Source organism: Podarcis vaucheri, assembly GCF_965113315.1.
Source record: "Podarcis vaucheri genome assembly, chromosome: 8".
NCBI lineage: Eukaryota > Metazoa > Chordata > Lepidosauria > Squamata > Lacertidae > Podarcis > Podarcis vaucheri.
Genome location: NC_138766.1, coordinates 22,387,111 through 22,400,996, shown reverse-complemented (window position 1 = coordinate 22,400,996; position 13,886 = coordinate 22,387,111). Strand labels below are relative to the sequence as shown.

The following is a 13,886-nucleotide window of genomic DNA, read 5'->3' as shown; positions in this document are numbered from 1 at the left end:
GGGGCCTCCCGCTGCTGCCGCGCTGCCGGAGCACGATTTCTGTTCTCATCCTGAAGTAAAGTTCTTAACCCGAGGTACTCTTTCTGGGTTAGCAGAGTCTGTAACCTGAAGCGTATGTAACCTGAGGTACCACTGTAAAATAATTGGACTCACTTCCAAATAAGTTTGCAAAAGATTGCAGCTGAGGTAGCGTTCTAGTCTAGGATTCCATGGTCAGTCAGCATTTTGACCTTGCTTAGGTCTACATATGGGGCAGAATGTGGTGGTAGATTCAAACATACCATTCATGAGCCCTCCCACCTCTCCCACACGCATACAAGCAGAAAATGTCACAATTCTACCAGAGAGAGAAAGCGAGAGGGAGATGTTCAACCCTAGACCCTATGCATTTGTATGCTGCACTGTTTTTCTGTTTTTCAGGAATTTTAATACTTGGGAGAACAAGAAAAATGTGATCCCATGCTGGAACACTGAGTGAGTTCATCAATGTTATAATTTCAGTATTCCACCATGCCATATTGTTTCGTATGCATATCAGACCTTATTCTCATTGCCAAAATGTTCTTTTATAACTCACTCTTTCATAATGGTCTCCCAAAACATATCTTCGGGAATTTTAAACTGCATCCCCCTGAAACAGCACACTAGCATTACTAATGATATGAACTTATTAACCCATTGGGGGGGGGACCCATGTGATGTCTTTAAAGTCACAGTTGTTTTAATTAGTGCAACAGCATGAAGCATGGCTTGCATCCAAATGGCCATATGGTGTAGCACTTTGGGAGTCTTCTTGTTTGCCCAGAGGGTGCAAATGTGTTTATTGAAATTCCAAAATGTATTTACCACTGAAGAAGAAAAATAATCGACAATGCAGCTTCAATATGTAAGCTAGGCAGCGGAAATTATTGATAACTTAGGAGTGTCATGGCACACACAGCGGTATGTATTTTGAGGACATGTTTGCCTCCATGAACATGTTCTGTCTACTTTCATGCCTTTATTTATCTGTTTAAAACATTTATGTGACAGTTGTCTACAAAAAGCATTTAAAGTGGTCTACAAGAAAGGAGTGAATGTGACTAATACAGTGGTACCTCGGGTTAAGAACTTAATTCATTCTGGAGGTCTGTACTTAACCTGAAACTGTTCTTAACCTGAAGTACCACTTTAGCTAATGGGGCCTCCGGCTGCCAAAGCACAATTTTGGTTCTCATCCTGAAGCAAAGTTCTTAACCCGAGGTACTATTTCTGGGTTAGCGGAGCCTGTAACCTGAAGCGTCTGTAACCCGAGGTACCACTGTAACAGTAAAAAGTAGCAGAATGAATAAGGATGTACCAAAAATGAACAACTCACCCCCCCTCCACTCGTAGCTCCAGTATTTCATTTCCATCATGTTTAGAAGTGTGTTTATTCATTCAGGCTTTAGGAGAAATTGATACAGTATGCCAGATATGATATTCAGAATTAGTTGAGATGATTCTTGCTGCATAATCTGCTTTGTGGTGATTTGAATTTGCAGGGCATTTATTCTTATTTTATATAGGATTTTTTATGTATTGTATGTTAGCAATGAGCAGATGAAGTGCAATCTACCACTGTGAGGCCTTTTTTCCACTTGCCACTAGAGATGGAGGGTCCCATTAAAATTCAGTCCATCCTCAGAGGGGACAAACTAGGACTGTGGGTACATGACATTTTGCTCTAGAAACAATGGAAACTGAATGCTTGTTTTGTGGTCCCCACACAATCTAGATCCACTGCATATTTTCTGCCACTGACAAGCTCTTCTTGAGAAACTGGTATAGTTCCAAAAATAGAAGCTCAGTGCTGTTTGATTCTGCATTACCCCGCAGTGTGTCCATTTGAAAACAGATAAAAACAGGTGTTGGCATTCCTAGATACAGGGAAGAGTGGATCCATACCTGCCCAGTGGTGTTGTTGAGGCATCTGATCAAGACCTGTATTTTTAAAATGAGCTTTAAAAATATATATTTATAAATGTTTTGTATCTCTCATGCCAGGCAGAAACCAGCTGGGTGCTTTGGCAGATGTTTATCTTCCTAAACAGGGCCCCACTGATCTATAAGCAGGAGACGAGCTCCTCAGGGTTGTAAAAGGAAATTACAGGCTGGGAGCAAAAGGTCACACTGACCATACAAATTACAGAATACAATCAAGCTGCAAAAACCCAAATTAAGAGTTGGTAAATAGTAAGTTTTATTGTTTAACAGAAGACTCGAGTCATATTTTCATAAGGTTAAAAAGGGCAAGAGCTAATAGAAACAGCAGCTGTCTAGGGAAAGAAGGGTTGTAAACCGAAAGTGTTTTTATTAAGTTCCTTTTCTTTTAAAAATCTATATATGTTATGTATGAAATATATTGGCTTAAATGTAATTATGCAAAGGATTTAGAAAGTAAGAAATGTTAGATTCTTATGTTAGATTCTTATTTCATTGATGGTGTGTGAGAAGGTGAACCCAAGATCTCTGTTTAAGATAAAAATTAAAAACCATGCACCATCTGTTTTAACCATCTGTTTTGCAGTGAATAGGGCAATAGGGCAAAGTTGATCTGATAATTAAGGTGTCTTGTTGAGGCAAATGTAAGATATATGGCTACTTGTTTGCCACTTATAGATAGAAGGAAATATAGCTCTTTGTCTCCCATAAAAGGTAATAGGAAATGGGTGTATCTTTTATAATTGGTTCTAGCAAACAGCCAATAAGAATTTCAACCAGGCTGATTGGACAGAGGCAGCCAAAGGAGGAGCAAGGGGGCTGGGCTGAGGAAAAATAAGCACTGGCCATCAGGGCTGGAGTGGGCAGAGCTTTGGTATCCATATACCACTGTGTCTCTCATTTATTTGTCTGACAAATACATTATTAATTTCTCTATTGCTGCGTTGAATATTTCATTCCAGCTAAGCGTTAACCACAAGCAGGGTGCTACATTGTCTGCTTACAAATATGTCTGAAAACATGATATGAAGACTGACAACATTAACCCCGCCATGTAGGAATCCCTTGCAGATGACCACAGTTTCTAGACACAATCAGGTCATGTGTGCGCAGCAGTGACCAGAGGTGGTCTGGTCTGCTGAGAGGAGCACAAAAAAGAAGCATCATGGTATACCTGCATCAACACAACTGGAAGCCTTCATCTGCCCCAACTGCAACAAAACATGTCTCTTCCATTTCACTCTCTGCAACCACAGCAGACACTGTAACTCACCAATGATTCGACTTCATCCCCGAAGGCACACTCTTCCGAGACAGACGGATGCTAACCAGACTATAGTTTAGCAAGGATGCTGAGGATCTCGGTCCATGGGAACAGGCATCACGCTGCTGGGAGCTCTTTTCCAGAGCTGAAAGGCGGTATTGAAATACATTCTGAATAAATCAGCTTAAGCAAAGTAGAATTGCAACCATGCCCTGAGACATAATTATTGCTCGTTTTGCCTCCTGTGCAAACAAAAGATAAGAAGCCAGCCTGGCCTTTGCCGCAGTTTAAAGAATATGTGTGTTGGGGTGTGCTAATCTAGTAACTGTGAAAGCAGGTCAGAGCTGCAGTGCAGGAAATGGACGTTTGCTCAGCACTCTTGATTAATGAGTCAAGGAGTTGCAAGCAGGGACAGACATCAGGGAACAAGCATGGTCAGTAAATAGCCAAGGTATGGCCCAGCAGTCTCCTTATTGCATATTTCAAGAAGTTACAGCCTAATTCCATGAGGCAAGTGTTTAGAACTAGGGCGAACATCCACTGTATCACTGTATCATCATAGCCGGTGGCTTTATGCAGGCATTCAGATCCAAGATGCCGTGTCATTCATTGGGGACATTTTGCTGCCCCAAGCAGTTTTATGGCACTATGCTACAAATACACTCCCTTCCAACATAGTGAGAAAGCATATGTGATTGTATATGGCTGCATCACTCTAAGCCTGTATCTCTCATATCATAAGGTGCAGCCACTAGGGGAAACAAAACATTTTTGACTAGCTGGCCCTAGGATTTGAAGGTTAAGATGTTGATACTCATGATGTAGTACCTCTTTGTATTGTTTATTAGAGGTTGCCACCGGCACCACTAAAAAGAGTGCTATCCCCAAGTTGACTGTTGACCAGTTCTGGGGGTCAGTAAACTAAGGACATCCACGTTTGACAGGATCACCATAGCAGTATCCCACAAAGGGCCTGAGGATAAAATAGGGAGAGAGATGACTGACATAAGCAACATCCTGAATTTGTATCAGCTACGAAGGAGCTGAGGCAACAATTTGATGTATGCTATTTTATTTGCCGATCAGAAGGTCGGTGTTTCAAATCCCTATTACAGGGTGAGCTCCCGTTGCTCAGTCCCTGCTCCTGCCAACCTAGCAGTTCGAAAGCACGTCAAAGTGCAAGTAGATAAATAGGTACCGCTCCAGCGAGAAGGCAAACGGCATTTCCGTGTGCTGCTCTGGCTCACCAGAAGCGGCTTAGTCATGCTGGCCACATGACCCGGAAGATGTCTGCTGGCTCCCTCAGCCAATAAAGCTAGATGAGCACCGCAACCCCAGAGTCGGCCACGACTGGACCTAATGGTCAGGGGTCCCTTTACCCTTTACTATTTTATTTGGATAAATGCATTAATAAAAAATGTAATTTTTTATTATAAGACTTTTATTGAAGTTCATGACAATACAACAAGATAATAACTACAAACTTTACAAACAACTAAGGGTAGGAGTCTTCTCCTAAAGGCCATTCTCAGCCCCTTCCACACACAAAAGATAGTCCCTCCCAGCTCTCAACTGGAATCCTTTCTCCTCCCAGCCTCTCACCCTGGGATACTGACATGGGGTTTGGATATGAGTTATTTATGCTGGCTTGGCTTAACTTTACACCAGCTTCTTGTGTATAGGATTGTTCTTCCTGTCTTGTTAAGTTCAAGCAGGCTTACTCGATCCTCTGGCTGAATTGCAGCAATAAATGTTCTCCACTCATTTCAAGACTGAACAACTAAAAAGGTCTGCATTGCAGGCACGAAAAAGCACCCTTCCCACCTTCCTCTTTTGTTTCCTCTCTGTTTTATTTTTAAACTCGGGAGCAATTTATCTATAAAAATATTGAAATGCTTTCCATCTAAAATACATATTCATAGCGCCAGAGTTTAATAAACTGCGACAGGCAGATTTTTATATTGCCATGAACAAAACAAGTGAATTTAATTAAAAATGAAGATGAAAGAGTGGGAATTGACATGAGCTTGTTTCATGCAGAGTGCCATAATAGATGCAAGAGCCACCAGAGATCAAGAAAGAGGAGGAAGGAGAGGAGTTTTGCTGGAGGGGATAGCTTTCCCCCCCTTCTTCCTAGAATTGTAGCAGGAGGGGGGATTAGGCCGGGACACGGGGGTGTAGATAAACCAAGCATAAAATAGGGTTATTTCATTTTAAAGGAACACTGGCTATGACAATCTGGAGACACCACCTGATTCTCCTTGCACATTTTGTCTGATAAAAGAGATTGGCTTCCTAGTCTAGCGAGAGAGCAAGTAGGTGAATGCATCCGGCTCCATCTCCGGCAGTGAAGAAGGCAGCAAAGATCCAAGCATCTGGGTCTGCAATTTGGAGATGTGCCCTTGGCTGTCAGTAAGCATGCCATATGATCAAACACATCTGCACCTGTGCAAACTGGCAAACGTGAGCCAATTTTGCATCCCTCACTGAATAAAAACCTGAACCGTCTCATTTAGAGCAAAAATACGGAAGCCTTTTTTTCTCCCCCCTCTTTGTCTTTTGGTACATATTTTCAGCTAGAAGTTTTTACAACTTCAGAAATAGTTCATAAGAGCAACCTCAACTCCATGTGTGTTCACCTAAAAGAAAGACCTGTTGTGCCCAATGGGGCTTACTCACAGGTTAGCCAAAGGGTTTGTGGCCCAGAAATTGTATTAGGATTTGTGAGACAGTTTTATGGCTAGAACTAAACAGGTTGGTCCCTTTAAACTACCTAGGCAGGAGACTAGCTGCATTTAACTACATTGTTTAATTTTCTATAAACTGTTCTATATTTGGATGTGAAGGTAATTCAGACTATGTAATCCTCTGCATGTTTACTAAGAAGTCAGTCCCATTTTACTTAGTGAGGTTTACTGCTAAATGTGCAGAGAGTTGCAGCTGGAGATATAGGAAGGCACTGATTTCCATTTTGACTTGTGTTTGTTGCATGCCAGTGTTGCCATTCTGCTGCAGTTCAGCTTCTGACAAAAACCATGTTAGCCCACCATGGTGGAATTTTATGTAACTAATTGCAGCATTAGTTATGTTATACACCATTCATTTTGGTGGGAAAAGTTTCCATGCACAGGAAACACAATGCAATGGAAAAGTCATCAATTACTTGTTTGTGGACTGAAAACAACAACCACAGTGGATATTGATCATATTCACTAGATTGGTTTCCATTCCAAAGGCTTAACTAATAATAATAATAATAATAATAATAATAATAATAATAATAATAATAATTTTTTATTACCGGTATTTATACCCCACCCATATGGCTGCGTTTCCCCAGCCACTCTGGGCGGCTTCCAACAAAACATTAAAATACAATAACCTATTAAACATTAAAAGCTTCCCTAAACAGGGCTGCCTTCAGACGTCTTCTAAAAGTTTGGTAGTTATTTTTCTCTTTGACATCTGGTGGGAGGGCATCCCACAGGGTGGGTGCCACTACCGAGAAGGAGCACGCTTCCCCTGGATGCAATCTCACTTACACTCTGGGTTTAAGAAAACAAGAAGGCTTATATTTATTATCAGAAATACACAATGTTTGGAAAGATGCTTTGGCTTATCTGGCTATGGTGGAGATGAAATGAGCCATGCTTGCTTTTGCATCTCAAGAGAAGACAGATCCAAAATATGTCTGCACTCAAGAGGAAGACTTGAGGGAGGGAAGGAGGCCAGTAACCCTAAAAGTAGCAGTCTAACACTGAAAGAAGATCAACACAGATCACATAGGCTGAGTTGCACCCTGACACTTCCAAGATAGACATGGGTCAAATAAGCAAACACCAGCAATTTCTGCTCCCCTTACCATTTCCTTCATAATTTCCCAATATTCCTAGTTGCAGTATAAGAATGCAGCCTTAAATACACGTATTAGGAGGTAGGTTCAATAGAACACAATAGGAGTTCCTTCTCACTAAATGTGCATAGGATTGAGTTGCAAATTTGGAAAAGTTATTTTTCATTTACTCTGCACACTGGTTGGTGAATTGACCTGCAATGGTCAATAAGTAGTGCTTGCCAGAAATCATTGCACCCCACCCTGGGTTTTCCAAGAATATTCTATGAAGTGTTGAGGAAGTGTTTGCCAGGACTGATATTTCTTTTATTTTCATCCCCATGGGAAAACAAATCACCCTACTCCTGTGAAGTAGCTAGCGCCTTCTAGGAACTGCTGGTAGACCACCGTGTCTCCACTATTTTTCAGAGAGCTGTGATAATATGAGATAAAATGATATTGTCTTCATTGCCAGAGCAATAACGCTAGGCAAACAGTTTGCTATTCTCTTTTTCATTTCTTACTGTTCTGCAGTTAAAGACCAGTACGTAGTGACAGTAACCCAAGGCGGAGTTAAGGGTCATTAACACGAGCAAATCAAAGGGATTACCATTATCACAGCAGCACATCAAGAAGATTATGACTGTTATAAACGGGGGCTCAGGGCTTGTTTTGTTTTAATACACAATTCTTAAAGAGACAGCCTTATCTGGAAGAGTCAGCTCACCCTCCTTGTCTCAACATTTTGAGTCCAATGAAATTGAAATGTTTGGTGTTACAACAGAAACAAAAACACAGTGGTTCTCGGAACACTGCCAGCTCCTTGATGTGACTCAGGGAATTTCATGTGCTTGCTTACATCCTAAGGGTATTGTGCGAACCACACACACTCTCAAAAAGGATTGAAGTGATTAAGGAGCTTTTTGGAATCCAAGCCTTATGCGACATACAGAAATAGGACCTAAACCCTGCTGAGCTTGAACCCTTAAGGCAAAATGCTTAATGAGCAACAAAAGGAGAGAATCATCCAGGCATTGCAGTTCTGTCTAGTTTGTAATATGCTTATAACTTTCACACATTCTAGAATACAGAGACCTATGGATGGGCTGTGCGACACAACATTTCTGTATGGAAAGCTGTTTGCATGGACAGGCGGAGTCCCCCCAACTCCAGGTGACCCCCAAGCAGAATAATGACTGAAGACAATGTGTTGGCCACAACTTTATTAAGTTTCAGATGTAGGGAGACATTGGCTCAGGCATTGGGCATTTATCATTCCCAGTCCTCAGCTGGATCTCATGTACCAGGCGAACCAACTGATATGTTCTCAGGACTGATACACTCTTAGGGTTACATAAACCAGGCCTAGTATTTATGTCAGTGGCTTTGATTTGTTGGTGGCTTTTATATGTCAGTGGCCTTCTCATAATGTATGGATTTCTGCCAGGTAAATGACTAATTAATATATGACGAGCCATAATAGATAGCTCTGGGACTAGCAGAAATTCCATACAGCAGGTGTCATCAGAGGATCCCTGTGGAAGCTTATCGAGAAGGTCACAATTCCCACAAAGTCTGGGTGAAAGGATTCTCTTATGGGATAATAGGAGCGGGAAAGAATTAACCACTTAAAGGGGCCACAAGATTTCTAGGCATTATGTGGATATGAGAGGTGCAATTTGTGGGCACCACAGTGGTCTTCTGTAATATGGCAACACAGCACTCTCTGTTCTCCCTGGGGTCCTTTTGGTTTCTCCCCAGCCATAGAGCTTCTTTCTGGAAGGTTTCCTTTTTTTAAGGAAGGGTATTTGTGCAAACCTTGGGATTCTTCCAAATCTGTTGATTGGTGCTTATACACAGGGATAAGCACTTGAGTATGAATTCACTATTAATATTCATTATACCAATGGAGCCCAGCAAAAAATTGTTGTGGTGTATTCCTGTTGTGTGTGTTTCTTGACCCTGTGGCTAGATCAGGGGTAGTCAACTTTTTATACCTACCGTCCACTAATGCATCTTTCTTGATGGTAAAATTTCCTTACCTCCCATCAGTGCTCGATGGAACGAGGATTCAGCTTGTGCCATATAACACTCTACTGCCCAGCTAGAATCCTGAAACTCTCACTAGTGGGTGGTAGGGACCAGGCTGACAACCCCTGGGCTAGAGGGCTGGAAAAATTGAAAGTTACAAGCTACTCTCTCAGCTTCAGCCCTATCCCTAACTGGCAATTTTGACAAACAGGGTTCTTTTTCAATCAATCTGTGCCTGATTTGCAATATTAATTATGAACTACACTGCAAGGCTATCATAAGCCATCTTGCTGAGCCACAGCCCCTTCTATCCTGCTACAAAGGAATAGAGAACGGTATCTATTTGACAATTTGTATAAGCAGAACTACTTTTAAAAATTTTCACATTAAATAAGAACTGAGTTTAAAAGAGTTGAAACTCTTCTATTTGCTGCAGGCGTTCAGTTTTTGCAGAGTGAGCTGGAGGTGGACTCAGTTTTGCCTAATGGCTTTGTTAAAAATATTGGATTTATTCATGGAGTTCCCCCACCCCCACACATCTTTTTTCGTATTTCTACAAATATGAAAAAACCAGCTGATATCCCACGCTTGTATGTAGGTTGGTATTACATTAGGACCTACATTTTGAGAATGAGATCTTTATTGGCATATGGACTAGGTTGCAGAACACACATATAAAAAATAATAATAAGAGTAATTGTTTGAGTAATTGCTTAGCAAACTTTGGTTATGAAAGAACAGCATATGTATTCCAGGTGGATTGATCAGCAGCAATAAAGGTGCTATTGTCATACCACAATGGTTACAATAGTTCAAGGATGATGGCAAGGATGGTAATGGAAAACAAAGAGCAGTGGAAGGGAAAGAACAAAATGATGTTTTTGTAGCTGTCATACTCCAGGGTAAACCATGTGGGTTTGTTTTTCTTTCCTACAGGAATCATTTTATATAGCTAAGTGTTTTTAACTTAAGCTAGTTGCTCTATTTATTGTAGGAAACGAAGGCAACATTGCTCCATCAATTGCTTCATTCTCACTTTTGTCATAGAACTGCCTGTGTCTGAGTGGTATCATTTCAGACTGCAAGTGAGAACCATCACTGAATAGTCTTCATTCAAAAAGGAAAAAAAAAACTCCCTCCACATAAGAAACCCCTAGATTTGGGGAATAATCCTAGCATCTTCCTCAATATGCTTTGTTGTGGAGTGGTGGGGGGTGGAGAACATTCAGTAATGGGAGCTTCCTCCCTACATTGCACAAATTGGTACAGCTGCCATCTCAGTGAAAACTAGGCCATGGTAGCCAACATGATGCCCTGCATTTACCATCATCTCTGAGCATTGGCAATGCTGCTATCAAGTGGATGCTGTACTGCAGTGGTGTAGAACCAGGAGTGCTGACTTGTGCCCCAGGTTATAAGTGCCGAATGGCACCTGTGATATAATGTGATGTCATGATTTCACATTGCATTGGCAGCACTGCAGCTCTCCCGAGGCCTCGTGGGGTCTCAGAGGTCACATCCGACACTTTGCACGACCTTGATGCGACTTCCGGTTTCTACTGGAAGTCGTGTTCCGAGGTTTCACATGGCCTCGGACGGTGTCTGGGAGGTTGTGTTGGGGTTCTGACGTGACTTCCGATAGAAACCAGAAGTCGCGTTGGAGCCAGCACCCACACAAAAAATTGTGGGTGCCCTGGCACCCAGAGCCTCCCAGAGCTGGTGTCTGTGTAGAACTTCAGCCAAAATGCAGTCCTCCAGGCCTGTATGACTCTTGAGATGTTTTCTATGCCACACACCTTTCTTAGTCCACACCCTACTTGAGCACTTTTGTCTGGCTGGAATGTAACCTACTGTACAAACAACAATAACACATCTTACTTGCCTGGATGAATGATTGAGTGACTTGTAGGTGCACAGAAAGCTTTTACTTTTGTGTGACTGGAATGTTACCTACTGTACAAGAGTGAGAGTCACATCAGTTATCCCACCCACTTATATCTCTGGCCCTACCTGTTATGGGCATGTGGTCCCTGGAAGGTTCTGAATGAGGGAATGTGGTCCATGGGATGAAAGGGGTTCTGCAGTCTGGTTGTGGCATTCAGTTTAGGCTTCCGTACAGCAAGTCTACTTTACAGTACAAAAGACAGTACTAATATTAATATCATTACAAACTGAACTGTTGAGAAATCCTTGTGCTGAAATGTTACAATCAGTTTTTATAAAGGGGTTTCGAGCTTTCCTACTTTTGCTTGTTTGTTTGTTTGTTTGAGTTCCACTTTTTTCTTTTCTTTTGGCCACTGTGTTCTGAAAATCACATCACATGTACTTAAATGCTCCATGATGGTGTTCCTCAATATCAGTGGAGGTGTTTAATTCTCCTTTTCCTTAAGCTTCCAAAAGATTTCTTTTTGAGAATTACTTTGAGATACACACACACACACACACACACACACACACCCTTGGGGAAAACAACAGACATGATGTCCTGGCATCAGGGGACATAAAAATAGAGCTAAGATATACTTCTGCAATCATTTAATGTGGCTCATAAGAAGGTGAAGCTCTCCTTATGTCTAACAGATATCAAAGTAAACTTGGATGGAGCACATTTTTCAGCAGTAGACAAATGAAAGATGTTTTCCAACAGAGATGAGCTCCAAGTATCATTATGACTCACAAATTCTCTGGTTTCCTCAAAAGAACGGATAAGTGCAGAGACTTCTCAAAAGGCTCCCTTAGGAGGGCTTGTGAGCCTATGCTGTTTAAATAGTGTGCCACTGAAATATATACCTATGGAAACAAAGCAATGCCCCTTTGTTCATTTACCTATTTCTCCATGGTCCCAAATGCATATACAATATAACAGGATACCAACCGCAGCTGTGCATTATGTAAAACACAGTCAGGGACTATAGGAAGGGGAAATGTAATCGAAAGCAAATTGTAAATACATCATTCCAAGGACAAAAGGACTGCACAACCTGAGACAGAACACAGTGCATTCTGCTAACTGGAGATGGTGGTCCAACAGAGGCTCCATAAACTTACTGGATTTTGCTGCCCACCTAGAATGTGGCTTTGTTAAGCATTTGACAGGCCACAATAGATGGGTAGCATTCTAGCTAGGACTTTAGAGAGTCAGTGTGATGTAGTGATTAAGAGTGGTAGACTCGTAATCTGGTGAACCAGGTTCACATCTCCGCTCCTCCACATGCAGCTGCTGGGTGACCTTGGACTAGCCACACTTCTTTGAAGTCTCTCAGCCCCACTCACCTCACACAGAGTGTTTGTTGTGGGGGAGGAAGGGAAAGGAGAATGTTAGCCGCTTTGAGACTCCTTCGGGTAGTGATAAATCAGGATATCAAATCTAAACTCTTCTTCTTCTTTGGAGAGGTGCTGTTGGTAGGAAGTAGACTAAGTTAGGTGAACTGCCCCCATCCCAGTTTGCCATGCCCTCCACACAGTTACTGTAGGCATGCATGAAATAGGAGGTGGTCTAATGTGGACAAAGCTCAATTTGGTTGGAATATGGGGGCTGGGTGCAAAAATTGGAGAAAAGTGAGGCACTCCTGGAGAGTGTAGCTAGCTCTCACTCAAGATTGGACCATTAGGACCTGTCTGTCATTGTCCACTCCTCCCCTGGGCAATATTTCTGAGTCTTCTTTTTTAGGTGAGCCCAGGGTGTGGCAAAGATTCCCTCCTTAAGTTTGGAGCGGCATTTTCCCATCATGTCTTATCTGTGTTTCCTTCTCTGGACCATAATTTCACATGTTTTCTTCAAGGATCAAACCAGATTCCCTATCCATGGGCTTGAGACCTGCCAAATCAATGATATTAAAATGACTTCTGAAAGAGACACGGACTTAAGTCTTTGTTTTAATTATATAAGCAGAAGATTCCCCCCCCCCCCGCATTGTCATGTCCTCCCTGCAGACACTACAGGTGTGCATGAAGCAATGGAACAAGTGGTGGTCTGATATCAGGAGTCCCAGTTTCCGATTTGATAACACAGCAAGCATGGTTAATTAAAAAGGAAGATTTATTGCAAAAACAAACAGAGTTATCCAGACGGCTCTAACATGCCACTAGTCTCATCAACTGTTTCCTGGAAGACCAGAAGCAGCTGAACTTTTTCCTCCGACGTGTTTTGCCCTGCCTCCTATCCTGTAACCCTCCCATTCGCCAAGACCTGGGACTAAAAGGGTCAGCTCCCGCCTCTTCCTCATTCTCTGAGGGACTGCCTCTTTGCTCTTTCCCACCTGATGAACTGCTTCCTTCTCTATTCACCCTCATTCTCTTCTCAACTGGCATTCTAAGGGACGGGGAGTTGGCACTAAGCTATGCTCATCTTTCCTGGCAGTTAACCCTCTCTCTTCCTGGCTACTTCCTTCACTGGGAGCTGGTTGCAACCCTTCCCTGGGGGCTGGTTCATTCATAACATCTGATGTGGGCAAAGGTCCACTAGGTTGGAAACACCAAATTCCACATATAAATCTCCCATCCTTAGCTTCCTACATCTGCTTCTTCTGTGATCAATTTAAATTACTAATACAGATATCAAGGAGTGTAGAGAGCTTGTAAGCTGCAATCTGCAAGAATTTTCAGCCAAGAGGGAAGGATGTAACGTAGTGGCTATATCAGAGCTCTTTTGTCTTTCCGCAATATTCCTCAGTTGCTTAGTATAAAGGAAGAATATCCAAAGGTGCTTGGGTAGAATTTGGTGCCTTTGTAAGATTGTATGGAATCCCCTGAGAAATTTTGCTATCAAAAACCCTTCTGGCTTCCCTCAGAATTCCT

General features: G+C 42.1%; 1 protein-coding gene across 1 annotated transcript in view; it reads left to right on the top strand.

The window, feature by feature from the left end:
- LOC309539795 (uncharacterized protein) overlaps positions 1-13,886 on the top strand; it is a gene marked incomplete at its 3' end in the record, with an annotated part of 41,505 nt that overhangs the window by 10,112 nt on the left and 17,507 nt on the right. Inside the window, exon 2 of the mRNA XM_082236129.1 lies at positions 421-474. Coding sequence (XP_082092255.1) covers positions 421-474 — 54 coding nt within the window. The remainder of the gene's footprint in view (positions 1-420; positions 475-13,886) is intronic.